General features: G+C 42.4%; 2 protein-coding genes across 6 annotated transcripts in view; both read right to left on the bottom strand.

Moving 5' to 3' along the window:
• The window catches only part of TXNRD1 (thioredoxin reductase 1), a 150512-nt gene that overhangs the window by 59032 nt on the left and 72809 nt on the right, over positions 1–18671 (bottom strand). The window lies entirely within an intron of this gene.
• Positions 10306–12136, bottom strand: EID3 (EP300 interacting inhibitor of differentiation 3). The gene has a single exon (XM_007533040.3). The coding sequence runs from the start codon at positions 12073–12075 to the stop codon at positions 10576–10578; it is 1500 nt and encodes a 499-aa protein (XP_007533102.2). The 5' UTR covers positions 12076–12136; the 3' UTR covers positions 10306–10575.

The following is an 18671-nucleotide window of genomic DNA, read 5'->3' as shown; positions in this document are numbered from 1 at the left end:
CCTGCAACACGAACCCATTGCTTCTGGAGGCCATTTTTTTCTCCCATTCTTGTTGCCCTTGTTGTCATTAATCACTGATGTTGTTGTTGGATAGGACAGAGAGAAATGGAGAGAGGAGGGGAGACAGAGATGGGGAAAGAAAGATAGACACCTGCAGACCTGCTTCACTGCTTGTGAAGACCTCCCTGCAGGTGGAGAACCAGGGGCTTGAACTGGGATCCTTGACACCATGTGCACTTAACCCACTGTGCCCAACCCCCATAAAAACATTTTTAAAATCTTAAAAAGTAAAATAAAACAAAAAACATTCTAAGCCTCCCAATACCATTTACTTCTAGTAAGTCTTCCCAGGGCTGTTGAAATAGCCTAGTCCCCACTACTGCTGTGATCAGTTTCAGTCTCTCTCTCTCTCTCTCTCAAAAATAGAAGTATAGGTCTTCCCAGAGTTCCCAAACATTCCGCTTTTTATTCTTGGGTCCAAGTACTTCGCACAACTTGTTCTACCCCAGTCCTTTCATGTCCTGCCAGATACAGCTTCTCTTTGTCAGTGCCTGAACTGGCTGCCCCTCTTAGATCCCACTGGCACCTTTACAAAAGCTCAGCAACTCCACAGGGACAGGTGCCCTGTCAGTCATCCCTGCCTCCCTGGTGCCAACTTTGCATGTGATGTTCACAGTATTTTTAGAATAAAAAACTTGACTCCACCTCTGCTATAAGCTACAAGGATGGACTTCATTTATCTCATCCATAAGAAAATTTAAAAAGTTTCTAACAGGTGTTGGCAAACTGCAGTACTAGGGGGAAAGCCAGCAGATCTGGCTAGATTTTTTACTTTGTCCCTGAACTAATAACAGTTCTTGCATTTTACAAATGATAAAGGAGAAGGGAGGTTCAACAGAAGCACTTCCCGATCCATGAAATTTATATAAAATTCAAACCTCTGTATCAAATAAAGTTTTACTGGAAAAGTCATGCTTGCTGGTTTCAATGTTATCTGTAACTGCCATTTTTGAAACAATGGCACAGTTAATTTGTTTGAGGTCACCAGGCCCTCAAAGCTTTTTTTATTTTTCCCTCCAGGGTTATCGATGGAGCTCAGTGCCTGCACTTTGAATCCACTGCTCCTGGAGGCCATTTTTTCCATTTTGTTGCCATTGTTGTTGTTGTTGTTGCTGGACAGGACAGAGAGAAATTGAGAGAGGAGAGGAAGACAGAGAGGGAGAGAGAAAGATAGACACCTGCAGACCTGCTTCACTGCTTCTGAAGCGAACCCCTTGGCTTTTGTGCAGGAAAAAAAAAAAACTGACCTCAGGAGCAGCAGATCCCTTCCTCACCTCTCCTCTCCTCTCCTCTCCTCTCCCGGATCAACTAGGAATACCAAAGGAGACCACCCGGACCGAAACAAGACAGGACTAGAATGACCACAGGAACCCAGTAAATCACCCGTGAGTACAAACACGCGTGGCTGGTGACAGAGAGGAGAGAGGGGCCTAAGGAGAGATTAAGTGACTGCTAACAGTTCAACAGTTTATCAGTGGAGACACCACCTCCAGTCTGCTCCACAACAAGGGGACAGCAGAAGGGAGGAGAGGACTCCCCAGAGACTCACCAAGTGCAACTCTGAGTCTCCATTGCTACTACCCTCAGAATCTGGAGCAGCAACAGGGAGGGACACCAGGGGACAGAGATCTAACCAGGAAACTCAGGAGAAGACCTATACCTCAGTGGCATAGCTGAGGGGCTGTGAAAGTCTCTTTGCATAACCACTGGATTATCTCTGCCACACCCTGCTTTATCTCTTGGTCAGGAGTCAGTGATTAAGCTAAGAAGCCTATTGATAGTTTAAAAGACCTCAGGCACCCATAGCCTACAGGGAAGAAAAAAAAAGAGGCTTTTACACCACTGAGCTCCAACTCAGGGATTGAAAAAAGTGTTAACTTCCACCACTGTAAACCCTTTAATTAACTTACTTAGACACAAGTCAATCCAGGCAATAGTGATCAATAATTTGAAAAGTACTGATAAAGGGAACTCATAACATAATATATAAAATGGTTAAAACAACAAGAAAAAATATTGGAGAATCGAACCAGGACAAGAGTCCAGCTAAAAGTCCTCCAGAGGGTGAAGCACAAAACAACGAGTTCAACATCCAAACATTAGCTAAGGAAATAATCACAGGAGTGAGTAAAGAATTTGAAAAAATTGTAATCAGAAATGCAGGAACAACAAATGAGAATATGGAAGAAAATACTAATTATCTCATGATTATTAGAGAGCTGAAAGCTGAAATCACTGAGCTAAGAAGGCAACTAGCTGAACAAGCTAAAACAGTATCAGAGCAGGGCAACAAAATAGATGAACTCCAGAAAGCAGTAGAGGGCAGAGAGAATAGAATCTATGAGGCTGAAGACAGAATTAGCAAGATTGAAGATGAATTAGAGACAACTAAAAAAGAAGAAAGAGATCTCAAAAAGAGATTAAGAGATGCTGAAAACAACAACAGAGTCCTATGGGATGACTTCAAAAGAAACTATATACGAAGTATTGGCTTACCAGAGGAAGAAAGAGAAGGAGAGGAAGAAAGCATTATCCAGGCCATAATAGCTGAAAATTTCTCTAGACAACATCAAAGACATAAAGATTCAAGAAGCCCAGAGTGTCCCAAACAGAATTAACCCAGACCTAAAGACACCAAGACATGTCATACTTAGAATGGAAAGGAATAAGGATAAAGAAAGGATTCTCAAGGCTGCAAGAGAAAAACAAAGAGTCACCTACAAAGGAAAACCCATAAGATTAGCAGCAGACTTCTCCATACAAACACTACAGGCCAGAAGAGAATGGCAAGATATCTATCCAGTGCTCAATGAGAAAGGCTTTCAGCCAAGAATACTATATCCTGCTAGACTGTCATTCAGACTAGATGGAGGCATCAAAACCTTCTCAGACAAGCAACAGTTGAAGGAATCAACCATCACCAAGCCTGCCCTGAAAGAAGTTCTGAAAGGTCTCCTATAAACAACCAGACCACCACAAATAGGACAAAACACTCTAAAACTCTATAAGAATGGTGTTAAAATATCTCCAATCTTTGATATCAATAAATGTCAATGGCCTGAATTCACCTATTAAAAGAAACAGAGTAGGAAGATGGATCAGAAAACACAACCCAACAATATGCTGTCTACAGGAAACTCACTTAACTCAACAAGACAAACACAGACTTAAAGTGAAAGGATGGAAAACTATCATACAAGCCAATGGCCCACAAAAAAGGGCAGGAGCAGCTATTCTCATATCTGACATAATAGACTTTAAAATAGATAAGATTTAAAAAGATAGGAATGGACACTACTTAATGCTCAGAGGATCAGTCAATCAAGAGGACTTAACAATTATAAACATCTATGCACCCAATGAGAAGCCATCTAAATACATCAAACTTCTACTGAAAGAGCTACAGCAATATATTAACAGTAACACAATCATAGTAGGGGACTTCAACACCCCACTCTCTCAACTTGACAGATCATCCCGGAAGAAAATCAGTAAAGACATAAGGGAGCTAAATAAAGAGATAGATAAAATAGATCTATTGGATATTTTCAGAGTCATTCATCCCGAGAAACTGGAATACACATTTTACTCAAATCCACATGGGTCATTCTCAAGGATAGACCATATATTGGGCCACAAAGACAGCATCAGCCTATTCAAGAGCATTGAAATCATCCCAAGCATCTTCTCAGACCACAGTGGAATTAAACTAACACTTAACAATCAAGAAAAGATTAGTAACAGTCCCAAAATGTGGAAGCTCAACAGTATACTTCTTAACAACTTGTGGGTCAAAGAGGAAATCAAGGAAGAAATCAAAATGTTTCGAGAGTTCAATGAAAATGAAGACACAAGCTATCAAAATATTTGGGACACAGCTAAAGCAGTCCTAAGAGGGAAGTTCATAACTATACAAGCACACATTAGGAAACAAGAAAAAGCACAAATAAAAAGCCTGATTGCACATCTTAAAGACCTAGAAGAAGAACAACAAAGGAATCCTAAAGCAACCAGAAGGACAGAAATCACTAAAGTTAGGGCAGAAATAAATAACATTGAGAATAGGAAAACCATACAAAAGATCAATGAAAGTAAATGTTGGTTCTTAGAAAGAGTAAACAAAATTGACAAACCTTTAGCCAGACTCACAAAACAAAAAAGGGAGAAGACCCAAATAAATCGGATAGTAAATGAAAGAGGAGATATCACAACAGACACTGCAGAAATTCAACATATCATGCGAGGCTTCTATGAACAACTATATGCCACCAAACTAGAGAACCTGGAAGAAATGGATGATCTCCTAGATACCTACCAACTTCCAAAACCAAGTAAAGAGGAAGTGGATAACATGAACAGGCCCATCACAGCTAATGAAATTGAAACAGTTATCAAAAACCTTCCCAAAAATAAAAGTCCTGGATCAGACGGTTTTACAAATGAATTCTACAAAACTTTCAAAGAAGAACTAATACCTCTACTTTTAAAAGTCTTCCAGAAGATTGAAGACACTGGAATACTCCCTGCCAGCTTCTATGAAGCCAACATCACCCTGATACCAAAAGCAGACAGGGACAAAACCTAAAAAGAAAACTACAGACCAATATCTCTGATGAACATAGATGCGAAAATATTGAACAAAATTCTAGCCAACCGGATACAGCAGTATATCAAAAAGATTGTTCATCATGACCAAGTGGGGTTTATCCCAGGCATGCAAGCTTGGTTTAATATACGTAAATCAATCAATGTGATCCACCACATCAACAAAAGCAAGACCAAAAACCACATGGTCATATCAATAGATGCAGAGAAAGCCTTTGACAAAATACAACATCCCTTTATGATCAAAACACTACAAAAAATGGGAATAGATGAAAAATTCCTGAAGATAATGGAGTCTATATATAGCAAACCTACAGCCAACATCATACTCAATGGTGAAAAACTGGAAGCATTTCCACTCAGATCAGGTACTAGACAGGGCTGCCCACTATCACCATTACTATTCAACATAGTGTTGGAAGGTCTTGCCATAACAATCAGGCAGGAGCAAGGAATTAAAGGCATACAGATTGGAAGAGAAGAAGTCAAACTCTCCTTATTTGCAGATGACATGATAGTATACATGGAAAAACCTAAGGAATCCAGCAAGAAGCTTTTGTAAATCATCAGGCAATACAGTAAACTGACATTCAAAAGTCAGTGGCATTCCTCTATGCAAACACTAAGTTAGAAGAAATTGAAATCCAGAAATCAGTTCCTTTTACTATAGCAACAAAAACAATAAAATATGTAGGAGTAAACCTAGCCAAAGAAGTGAAAGACTTGTATACTGAAAATTATGAGTCACGACTCAAAGAAATTGAAAAAGACACAAAGAAGTGGAAAGATATTCCATGTTCATGGGTTGGAAGAATTAACATCATCAAAATGAATATATTACCCAGAGCCATCTACAAATTTAATGCTATCCCCATCAAGATCCCAAGCACATTTTTTAGGAGAATAGAACAAATGCTACAAATGTTTATCTGGAACCAGAAAAGACCTAGAATTGCCAAAACAATCTTGAGAAGCAAGAAAAGAACTGGAGGCATCACACTCCCAGATCTCAAACTGTATTATAGGGCCATTGTCATCAAAACTGCTGGGTACTGGAACATGACTAGACACACTGACCAGTGGAATAGAATTGAGAGCCCAGAAATGAGGCCCCACACCTATGGACATCTAATCTTTGACAAAGGGACCCAGACTATTACATGGGGAAAGCAGAGTTTCTTCAACAAATGGTGTTGGAAACAATGGGTTGAAACATGCAGAAGAATGAAACTGAGCCACTGTATTTCACCAAATACAAAAGTAAATTCCATGTGGATCAAGGACTTGGATGTTAGACCACAAACTATCACATACTTAGAGGAAAATATTGGCAGAACTCTTTTCTGCATAAATTTTAAAGACATTTTCAATGAAATGAATCCAATTACAAAGAAGACTAAAGCAAGTATAAACCTATGGGACTACATCAAATTAAAAAGATTCTTCACAGCAAAAGAAACCACTACCCAAACCAAGAGACCCCTCACAGAATGGGAGAAGATCTTTACATGTCATACATCAGATAAGAGTTTAATATCCAACATATATAAAGAGCTTGCCAGACTCAACAACAAGACAACAAATAACCCCATCCAAAAATGGGGGGAGGACTTGGACAGAATATTCACCACAGAAGAGATCCAAAAGGCCAAGAAACACATGAAAAAATGCTCCAAGTCTCTGATTGTCAGAGAAATGCAAATAAAGACAACAATGAGATATCACTTCACTCCTGTGAGAATGTCATACATCAGAAAAGGTAACAGCAGCAAATGCTGGAGAGGATGTGGGGTCAAAGGAACCCTCCTGTACTGCTGGTGGGAATGTCAATTGGTCCAACCTCTGTGGAGAACAGTCTGGAGAACTCTCAGAAGGCTAGAAATGGACCTACCCTATGACCCTGCAATTCCCCTCCTGGGGATATCTCCTAAGGAACCCAACACATCCATCCAAAAAGATCTGTGTACACATATGTTCTTGGCAGCACAATTTGTAATAGCCAAAACCTGGACGCAACCCAGGTGTCCAACAACAGATGAGTGGCTGAGCAAGTTGTGGTCTATATACACTATGGAATACTACTCAGCTGTAAAAAATGGTGACTTCGCTGTTTTCAGCCGATCTTGGATGGATATTGAAAAAATCATGTTGAGTGAAATAAGTCAGAAACAGAAGGATGAATATGGGATGATCTCACTCTCGGGCCGAAGTTGAAAAACAAGATTAGAAAATAAAACACAAGTCGAACCTGAAATGGAATTGGAGTTTTACACCAAAGTAAAAGACTCTGGGGTGGGTAGGTGGAGAGAATATAGGTCCATGAAAAATGATGAATGACATAGTGGGGGTTGTATTGGTAAATGGGAATCTGGGGAATGTTATACATGTACAAACTATTGTTATTAGTGTTGAATGTAAAACATTAATTCCCCAATAAAGAAATAAATTATAAATTAAAAAAAAGATTAAAAAAACTGACGTCAACTCCAAACCTAGGGAAATTTAGAGTCTATGTTGATAGACTGTGCTAGGTAGAATATACTCACCAGCAATTTTGAAAGAGGGCAAACTAAAGAATCATCTTCCTACTCACTGAAGTATAGGAGATGCTACATCATCTTCCTCCAAAATTCTATTTCATATGGCTCCTCCCTAGTCTCTATTAATGCTTGTCGTCACCAGTAGGTTTGAAATAGGCTTTGATTTATGTATTTATTTATTTTTGCCTCCTAGGTATCACTGAGTATCGATGCCAGCACTGCTCCTGGCAGCCATTTTTTTTTCCATTTTATTGGACAGGACAGAAATTGAGTGAGATGGGGGACAGAGAGGGAGAAAGACACCTGTAAAACCTACTTCGCAGCCTGTGAATCGACCTTCCCCCCCCTGCAGGTGGGGAGCCGGGGACTCAAACTTGGATCCTTCTCAAGTACTTGTGCTTAGTACTATGTGTGCTTAACCGGGTGTGCCACTGCTCAGCTCTGGCTTGTGGTGGTGCTGAGGACTCTGAACCTGGAAACTTGAGTACCTCAGGTATGAAAATATTTTTGCATAACCATCACACTATCTCCCCAGCCTCCTCTCTTGATATAATTTAGCCTCTAAATATATTAAATTTATTTCCTTTCCTGAGCTACTCTGGAGTTAAGTGGCTATTTATTGTCACTGCTATGTAAAGTCATATTTAATAGCAAGCTTCCACTACTAAAGATTAGGTTCCTAAACAGATGAAAAAATATAGATTATAGACAAACTCATTCTACTTTCAAAAACTGGGTTTCTTAGTGACCCAAAGTCAGTAGCCTACAAATAAATGTGATATTTTTTGTGTGTGTTTTATTTATCAAAAGGAAACATTGACAAAACCATAGGATAAGAGGGGTACAACTCCACACAATTCCCACCAAAAGATGTCTGTATCCCATCCCCTCCCCTAACATCTTTCCTATTCTTTATCCCTCTGGGAATATGTACCCAAGGTCATTGTGGGGTGCAGAAGGTGGAAGATCTGGCTTCTGTAATTGCTTACCCACTGAACATGGGCATTGACTGGTTGATCCATATATATTTTTTAAAAACAACTGCAGGAGCCAGGAGGTGGCGCGCCTGGTTCAACACACATATTACAATGTGCAAGGACCTGGGCTCAAACCCTTGATCCCCACTTGCAGGGGAAAAGCTTCACTAGTGGTAAAGAAAGGCTGTAGGTATTTCTCTCTCTCCCTCTCTCTTGCCCCCTTCCTCTCAATTTCTGGCTGTCTCTATGCAATAAATAAGTAAAGATAATAAAAAATTTTTTAAAATGCAAACAAAAAGGGACAAGCTTTTTGACTGTCTCTATCTACTCAGTACATAAAAAGACTTTTAAAAAAGAGTACTCTTTATTTAAAAAGAAAGGAAAAACTGAACTGAAAACAAATATTTGAGGTTGTTATAAAGTAAAACATCTGATTGTGAAGGACACTCAGTACTACAGAAATTCCAAAGGGGAATCAGAGAAGAAGAAAGTAAACACAGTAACTAGTTATTAAAAGATTCTGCTGAGAGGACAAAACTAGCTTTTACTTATGAGGATTATTTTTTAATATTTATTCCCTTTTGTTGCCCTTGTTTTATTGTTATTATTATTGTTGTTGTTATTGATGTCGTCATTGTTGGATAGGACAGAGAGAAAACGGAGGGAAGACAGAGAGGGGGAGAGAAAAAAGGTAAGACACCTGCAGACCTGCTTCACCACTTGTGAAGTGACTCCCCTGTAGGTGGGGAGCCGGAGGCTCGAACCAGGATCATTACGCCAGTGGTCCTTGCGCTTTGCACCACCACCTCTGCGGATTCTAAAGGACAAGGCAATCCAAATTTGGCTAACCAATCAAATGGGATGGTTTCCCAATGAATCTGTAGTTCTCTGCTTTCTTTATTTCTCACCATGTAGCTGGGCCTTTATGTTCCCTTGCCTGGAATAGCTTTCCTGTATTTAACCAATTCCTCATCTTTCAGCATTTTTCATTTAGCTGCTGCTGCTTCGCCTATTAGTGGAGAGACAGTCTAAGCACATTTGTTGAGTCCAGAGGAAATACGATTTAGAATAGGAATACTCACTCATTAATCTTACTGACTTCTCTTTGCAATGAAGCATAATACCTGCTTTTTATTCTATAGTATTAACACTGCATACTCACTGACTTGTTCTTTTTTTGCTTTTTGTTTTTACAAGTTATTCACTTTTGTGCTTTATGTAAATATTAAAATATGAATCACTGATAGGTGTTGTTACATCACAATTTTTTTTTTTTAAAGAATCACTTTAAGTGGTCAGGGAGGTGGTGCAGTGGATAAAATGTTGGACTCTCAGGAGTTGGGCGGTAACGCTGTGGGCAAAGCACAAAGACTGGCATAAGGATCCCAGTTCGAGCCCCCGCCTCCCCACCTACAGGGGAGTCGCTTCACAGGCGGTGAAGCAGGTCTGCAGGTGTCTTTCTCTCCCCCTCTCTCTCTGTCTTCCCCTCCTCTCTCCATTTCTCTCTGTCCTATCCAACAACAGCATCAATAATAACTACAACAATAAAACAACAAGGACAACAAAAGGGAATAAATAAATATCAAAAAAAAATTTTTCTAAATGTTGGACTCTCAACTGTGCGGTTGGGAGTTCAATCCCTGGCAGCTCATGTACCAGGGTGACATCCGGTTGTTTCTCTCTCTGCCTATCATTCTTCATGTATAAATAAAATCTTTTTTAAAAGAATCATTTTTAAGATACCTATCATGGTAAGATGAGTTTACCCATGTGTTAACAACTGTACTATAAACCATTAAGCTCCCCCCCCCCCATAAAAACTACTTTTAATTCAGAGAAGGATGTTTGTCACATCTATTGTGACAAAAATCCTTTATGGACTAATTTTGATTTATTGTTACTACTACCAAAGTTGTTCAGTCTGCTCTGCTCTTGTTTATGGCCTTGCCAGGGACTGAATCTCAGACTTCAGAACATCAGGCAAGAAAGTCTTTGGCACAACTACATATACTGTCTCCCAGGTAAGATAGCCTTTCTTGTACATTTCTTTTCACCCACTTCTTGCCTGTGTCCCTTGGTTCCCTGTGACAAAAGGGGGGTAAAATGCAACCACAGATCATAACTGATGTTTCTGCAAATTATCAAATACCTTTAATGAAATTCAAAACTGACTTTATTAGTGACTTGTGTTTTTTTAATCACACTACAACAACCTTATAAACCAGCAAGAAAAATACACTGCACAGTAAAACAATTTCTGAAGTTCTCAAAAATACTTTTTCACTTTACAAAAGATACAATATGTGCTTCTGAATTTTTATTCTTCACTTTGAGAACTTTTGGAAAATACTACAAGATACATCCTGTACTAAGAACGAAAAACTTTAGTATGATCAGTATTTTTTGATCATGGCCTCTGAAATTTCAAAGGTGGCCACGATATTTTTCCAGTCCTGTAAGCTCAACGATATAATTCCCTGCTTACGGCTATGGAAACTGAAATCACTGCCCTCACCCATTTGGTCAATGTCAATGGGTTCTAATATAGGCAGCCTGTCTTGGTCAAGCCTTATTCTTGCAAAACCATCCCTTATAATGAAAGAAACATAGAATATGTTCTCCACCGTACGAGAAAAAGAGGTTGGATCAATCACAAACTCAAAATAGGACACGGGAGTGTCTGGGTACTTTCGGAAATATGTTTGCAACAGCCCCAGGATTCTCTCTACTTCTTTTTCGGTCGCTTCTTGATTGCAAGTCAGGTCCATCCGCCTCAGCTTTGTAGGCATATCCCCGCTTTCTTCCATCTTGGGAGCCTTCCTCTTGTACTCCACTCGGCGCTTGGGTGCAGAGGAGTCCGTCTTGAATGAACTAAACATGAAATGGAAGGTGTCGGCTTGCAGGATCCAGCAGGTGGCTTCTTTGTGCACAGTCTCCCAGAAGGAGCGAGCCATGTTGTCGTCGCAGTCGGTCAGCGCCTCCCGGTCGGCTTCTAGCCAGTTCAGACCCACGAAGAGCAGCAGAAAGTCGCAGAAAGCCACCTGGTTAAAAAAGCTCATGTCCGAGTTGAGCTGCTTTGCCTTTTCTTTTCCCAGGTCGGAAGCCAGAACGAGAAACTGGGCATCGAGAGCGGCCTCCCGAGTGCGGCTCACCGTGTCAAAGAGGGCGTTGGCCTCCTCCAGGGCCTCGGTCAGCGAGTCGCTGGCCGTGTTCACGATGTCCTCGCGGTTCTGCTGGACGTTGTGGATGAGCTGCCGGTACTGCTTGCGGATCTGCCGGCACTTCTCCTCGTCGTCCGCCAGCCCCAGCAGGTGGGCGAGGTCGGCATCGCCCAGGTTCAGGGCCTCCTCCAGAGTGAGGAGGCCCGAGCCGCCCGAGAAGCCCGGGAGCCCCGGCATCCCCTTGAGCGGCACGTCCTCCTCCTCCACCTGCTTCAGCACGCGCGCCAGGCAGGCCGCGGGCACCAGCAGCTCCAGCTCCTTCGGGCCCGGCCGCGGGAGCTCCTTGCGCTCGGGCCGCTCCCGCTCCCGCTCCCGCTCGGGGAGCAGCAGCCGCAGCCCCAGCTCCTTCGGGCCCGGCCGCGGGGCGTCTTTCTGTTCAGACCCTTCCCTGTCCCGGGCCCTGTCGCCCTCGGTGCCCGGGGGCTCAAGCAACTCCGGCTCCTTCGGGCCTCCCCCTGGGGGCTCGTTCCCTTCGGACATGGCCCGATCACAAGGGAGCACCAGCAGCTCCGGCTCCTTCGGGCCTCCCCTCGGGGGCTCATTCCCTTCCGACATGGTGCGATCGACAGGAGCGGAGCGGAGCGGAGAAGGGCGATGAGAGACCAGGGGCGCTGGGCTGACAACCCGCGGGCAGAACAGCGAACAGTCAGGTAGAGACTGGGAGCCGCACATGCGCACAGGAGGCAGCAAGGGCCTCCCCCTCGCCCCCCCATCCGCAGAGCAGCCCCCCAGAACGCATGCGCAACAATGGCTCCCCACCCCGCGGAGCGCGACACAGGCCAGGCCATCACTCAAATACTGAGACAACCTTCGTGCAGTCTGATGGCGGGAAACGCTGCCTTTGTTACGCGCTACCGTTAATTATTCTTACTAGGATATTACCGTGAGGTTGGTCTTGTTAAACTTCTTATTTAGAACTAAATCTGGCTGGATTACTGCCAAAACCAGGCTTTGAAATGCACAGCTTCCATGACAAATAGGCTAAACACACACTTCATTTGCAAGGTGGTCTTCACTATACAAATGTAAACTGGGTTCACTGCCTCCTAGGGCTCACAAAAGCCAAATACCCTCCAATCAGCCCCATCCTGTGATTGGGGGTGGGGTGGGAGGATGGTGTAGGCAGCGCACTCTATACTAGCACAGAGGTGAATGTAAATTGGTCAAAATGACACTTTTAAGCAAGGGAACAGAGGGGTCACAGGCTTGGTGTCAAGGAATGGGACCAGAAGACAAGACTTACTGGAAAACGATTCCATTTAAACGTTGGCAAAATCTGAAGTTGACAAAATTTGAATGGCATTATTTATGTATCTTCAAAAGCAGAAGATAATTTTGCCAGTCTCTTTGAACACAAATGCGGAGAGGAAGCATCTCACTCAAGAGGTCCTAGGCCCTCCAGTGAATAAAGTTATGCAGATTTTAAGATACAATTTGTTGTCATAATGAAGTGAATGCCATAAAATGGGTGAGTAAACTACAAAAGCAAATCCACCTGCTAACTCACTTTGGATTCAGACACAGGTCTGGAAAAAGGGCTCAATTCATTAGTCACAGAGTGGAAAGGTTATAGGTTACAATGAGAAAGGACATGTCTTTAAAGGGAGCATGCACTCTCACACCCCCTCTTAAGAGCTGCTAACATGGGTTTCAAGGCACCAGCCATAAATTAACCCTATATACTTCCTATAAATCTTAAACTGGGTTTTTGGCTGTTTGTTTAGTTGGTTTGTTTTGACATTAGCAGAATGTTTCTTGCAAATGCATGAACAAGACCTAGTGTCAAGTTAACTCCAGAACACTTACAACATGCATTTTTCAAAACCACCACCCACTGCCCTATTATATTGTTTTTCTTTTTTATTATTATTATCTCTATTTATTGATTGATTTATTGGACAGACACAACCAGAAATTGAGAGGGGAGGGAGTGATAGGGAGAAAGACAAGACACTGGTAGTATTACTTCACCACTTATGAAACTGTTTGCTTTTCTGAAGTAAAAACTTGATTTTAAATCTTCCAAATGTTTTTCTCGTGGATTCATCTGAATATACACAGTTGAGTGTATAAGCTAATACAATGAAAAAGTTTGTTCCAGGATTTATTACAAGCTCTTAGGCAACAAAAGATGAATTTCAAAAATTAGAAGAGATAATAGAGTCTACACAATGAACAGGAAAGTTGACTTCCCCTCCCTCCAAAGTTAGCCTTCTCTCTACTCTGAAATAAAGGAAAAATAGGACTATATTTAAAAGCTAGGACTAACTATATTTTCTCACGGTCTGGCCAATTATAAATACTAGAGTCTATTTATTTTTAATTTATTTATTGGGGGATTGTTTTTCAGTAAACACAATAGTTTGTACATGCATAACATTTCTGTTTTCCACATAACAATACAACCCCCACTAGGTCCTCTGTCATCTTTTTCCAGGACCTGTACTCCCCCCACCCCAACCACCACCACCCCAGAGTCTTTTACTTTGGTGTAATACACCAACTCCAGTCCAAGTTCTACTTGTGTTTTCTCTTCTGATCTTGTTTTTCAACTTCTGTCTGAAAGTGAGACCATCCCATATTCATCCTTCTATTTGACTTATTTCACTTAACATGACTTCTTCAAGCTCCATCCAAGATGGGCTGAAAATGGTGAAATCACTATTTTTAATAGCTGAGTAGTATTCCATTGTGTATATAGACCATAACTGTCGTATGCTTTACATTGGCTTGTTCTAGCCCTCCCCCCGCCAAGAGAATTGGATCAGGCCTGCTAATTTGGCGGGCCCGCTTGGCCCCGCCCGAAGAGACCCCGAGAGAGGGTTCCTGAGTGAGAGTGTTCCTGAGTTCGAGAGTTTCAGGGATACAGAGTAAAAGAGAGAGTGCTTGCGCCGCCGCAAAGAGACAGCAGAGTTCTGTTTGGTGATTAGTTTGTCTTAGTTTATGAATCGTTGTTCCTGAATAAAGAAATACAGCTTCCCTGCCCAGCCGTTGTCTCCGCGTCTCTGTTACCCGCCCGTGAAGCTAGACCCGCCCGGCCAGAGCCTTCCGAAAATTTTAACAACACATAACTTTCAGCCACTCATCTGTTGTTGAACACCTGGGTTGCTTCCATATTTATTTATTTTTATTGCACTTTTGTCAGAAACAGTGGGGAAGCCACCACAGCAACAAAGCTTCCTCTATTTGCATAGCTCTTCTCATATGGTGAGTGGGCTCAAAGCTGGTAAAGCAGAGGGCAATGCACGCACCCTACCCAATGAGCTCTCTGCAGCCCATAAACCCGTTTTAAATCTTAGCAGTCCAGGAGGTAGCACAGTGGATAATGTGTTAGACTCTGAAGCATGTCTTTGAATTTGATTACTGACATCGCATATGCTAGTGATATTCTAGTACTCTTTCTCCCCCACCTGGCGTGCAAGCATGCTCTCATAAACAAATCTCTTTTTTTAATTAACTATTTATTTATTTACTCATGAGAAAGTCAGGCGGAGAGAGAGAGAAAGAAGCAGACATCACTCTGGTACATGTGCTGCCAGGGATTGAACTCAAGACCTCATGGTTGAGAATCCAATGCTTTAGCCACTGCACCACCTCCTGGACCACAGAAATCTCTTTTTAAAAATAGTATGTAGAAACACAAAGTTTGGAGCACTGGGTAGTGGCTCATCGTCATCGTGCACAAGGACCTGAGTTCAAGCCCCTAGTGCCCATATGCAGCAGGGAAAGCTTCCCAAGCAGGAAAACAGTGCTAAAGGTGTCTCTCCTATCTCTTTCATCTTCTAAGGGGAAAAAAAAAAAAGAAAAACCACCTGCAGGGGGGAAAGCTTTGTAAGTGGAAAAGAAGGGCTGGAGTCTTGCAGGCACTGAGTCCCACCAATAACTCTAGTGGCACCAAAAGCAAAACAAATAGTGGGCTGCTAAGAAGCTTTGCCATGCCTATGACCCGAGTTCAAGCCCTGGGTCTCAGGGAACTCAGAGAAGCTTCAGTACTGTTGTTTCTTTTCTTCTCTTCCTGTTGTTTTTTTAAAATTTATTTATTTTGGATAGAGACAGAGAACTTGAGAGGGGAGAAGGAAATACAGAAGGAGGTAGGGAGGGGTGGAGAAGGAGGGAGAGAGAGAGAGACAGAGACACATTTGTAGCTGTCTTTTACAGCTCTTTTATTGCTCAGGAAGCTTCTCCCCTGCAGGTGGGAGCCCAGGGCTTGAATTTTTGAGTCCTTGCACACTCCTTGAACACTAATGTATAACTCAACCACTTACACTACTGCCTGACCCTCCTGTGGTGTTTCTATTACTCTCTCTCTGAAAATGTTGGCCCAGGGCAGTGATGCCCTGCAACAACTACAACTACAGTTCATTTCTAAGTTCCAAACCCAAAAGCAGTCACCATTGCAGAGCAGTGACTAAAGCACTAGGCTAAAAGCATGAGGTTCCAAGCTCTTTCTGCCATATCACATGTGCTAGTCATTCCCTCCCTTTGTCTCTAGTGTTAATAAACAAATCATGGTGTGGCCTGGTGGTGGACAGAGAGAGAGAGAGACAGAGAAAGCGAAAGAGACCACATTATAATGTATCCAGGTTCAAGTTCCCAGTCCCCACCTGTAACAGGGAAGTGTTGTGAGTCTCAAACAGTGCTGCAAGTATCTCACTCACTCTCTCCCTTTCTATCTCCATCTCCCTCTCAATTTTCTCTATCCAAAACAGAAAAATAAAAAGATCAGGGCCAGGTAGTGGCGCACCTGGATAAGTGCACACACTACAATGTGCAAGGCCTTGGGTTCAAGCCCCTGGTCCCCACCAGCAGGGGGAAAGCTTCACAAGTGGTGAAGTAGAGCTGCAGATGTCTCTGTCTCCCTCCCCTCTCAATTTCTCTGTCTATCCAATAATAAATAAATAAAATTAAAAAAAAAAACACCAGGGAGCAGTGGGTTTGCCCTAGCAACAACCCTGGTGACAAAGTAAATAAATCTTTAAAAATAAATAGGGGAGGGGGAGCCAGGCAGTGGAGCAACTGGTTAAGTGCACACATGACAGTTCATAAGGACCCAGGTTCAAGACCCTGGTCCCCACCTGGGGAGGGAAGCTTCACAAGTGGTGAAACAGGGCTACAGGTGTCTCTCCCTCTCAATCTCCCCCTTCCCTCTAAATTTCTCTCTGTCTCTAATAAGTAAATAAATTTTATATATATATGGGGTGCTATGACTTTCAGAGGGCTCATGAAGCTTCCCTCATGCACTTGGAAATCAGGGACTTGAACCCAGATCCTTGAGTACTATGTGTGCACTCAACTAGGTGTGTCAGCACCTAGCCCCCTAACTAATCATATTCTTCACATCTTCAGACATCCACTTAAAGGTCAATAAAATAGCAACTGGGGGTGCCAGGTGGTAGTATATCAGGTTAGGCACACATGGCATGAAGTGCAAGGACCTGCCCCCGGCTCCCCACCTGCAGCGATGAAGCAGGTCTGCAGGTGTCTATCCTTCTCTCCCCATCTTCCCCTCCCCTCTCGATTTCTTTCTATCCTATCCAACAACAATACAATAACAACAAGGGCAACAAAATGGAAATAAATAGCCACCAGGAGCAGTGGATTCATAGTGCAAGCAATGACCCTGGAGGCAAAAAAAAAAAAAAAAACTAGGGACTGGGTGATATTTCACTGGTTAGAACACATGCCTAACATGCCAACGCCATCCTCTCACCTATCCCTCTGAATAAAAAAGAGAGAGACCCAGGAGGTCTAGTGACATCACACATATCCAATGCCCTGACTTCATTCTCCAGGGCACATTAATTTCTAATAGAAAACCAAAAGGCAAGCCAAGCTTTCCCAACCTAAAGTGCCCATTTTTCTCCTAACTTAGAGGGGAAACAGCTGACATCAATTTGCTATATATACACAGAGCCTTTCATTTAGGAATTTCAAAATGCTTTAGAAAAATAAATTAATTCTCCCAACCTACTAATAAAGTATTACTAGTTTCATTTACGAGGATTTCTCAGGAGATAACTGCCTACACAACTTCCTCTGAGCAACAAAACAAGTATCACATTCTTAAGCTGTGATTTCCAGTGCTGAATCCAGGATCTCTATATATCTTAGTAGCATATAAGAATATCCTCAGAGGGGTCGGGCGGTGGCGCAGTGGGTTAAGCACATGTGGCGCAAAGCGCAGGGACCGGCGTAAGGATCCCGGTTCGAGCCCCCGGCTCCCCACCTGCAGGGGAGTCGCTTCACAGGCAGTGAAGCAGGTCTGCAGGTGTCTATCTTTCTCTCCCCTCCTCTGTCTTCCCCTCCTCTCTCCATTTCTCTCTGTCCTATCCAACAACGAATTGTGTCAACAAGGGCAATAATAATAATCACAACGAAGCTACAACAAGGGCAACAAAAGGGGGAAAAAAAATGGCCTCCAGGAGCGGTGGATTCATGGTGCAGGCACCGAGGCCAGCAATAACCCTGGAGGAGGAAAAAAAAAAAAGAATATCCTCAGAAAGTCACGTTTCCCATATACTTTTAAAAATCTGCATTTGGGAGTCGGGTCGTAGTGCAGTGAGTTAAGCGCCCGTGGCGCAAAACACAAGGACCGGCCTGAGGATCCCGGTTGGGGCCCCCGGCTCCCCACCTGCAGGGGAGTCGCTTCACAAGCAGTGAAGCAGGTCTGCAGGTGTCTCTCTCTCTCCCCCCCTCTGTCTTCTCCCCCTCTATCCATTTCTCTCTGTCCTATCCAACAATGACATCAACAGCAATAATAACTACAACAATTTAAAAAAGGGCAACAAAAAGGAAAATAAATAAATAAATATTTTAAAAAACAAAACAAAACAAAAAAATCTGCTTTTATGAATTTTGGTCCATACTCCCGAAGTGGGAGAAATGTTAGGGGAAGATGACCAGAGGGCTCTAAACCAAGAGAGAAGAGGAAAAGGAAGGACACTTGGAAGTAATAATAGGTGTAAGTATAACTTAGGAAGAGAAGGCAGAACTATAGAAAAAAATGGGCAAATATATATATATATATATATATATATATATATATATATATATATATATAGTTAAAACAACAGTCAACCAACAACTGACCTTGAGAGAACCACAGCAGTTCCCAATGGAAGGAATGGGGACACAGAACTCTGGTGGTGGGAACAGTGCAGATAACAGATAACACACCTGTTATCTCATAATTCTGTATATCAAGATAAAATTACTAATAAAAAATTAAACAAGATTCTGTGGCAAGAAAAAAAATCTGCCTTCATGAA

Source organism: Erinaceus europaeus, chromosome 7, assembly GCF_950295315.1.
Source record: "Erinaceus europaeus chromosome 7, mEriEur2.1, whole genome shotgun sequence".
Taxonomy (NCBI): Eukaryota; Metazoa; Chordata; class Mammalia; order Eulipotyphla; family Erinaceidae; genus Erinaceus; species Erinaceus europaeus.
The sequence above is the reverse complement of the archived record's forward strand: the minus strand, read 5'-3'. Positions and strand labels throughout refer to the sequence as shown.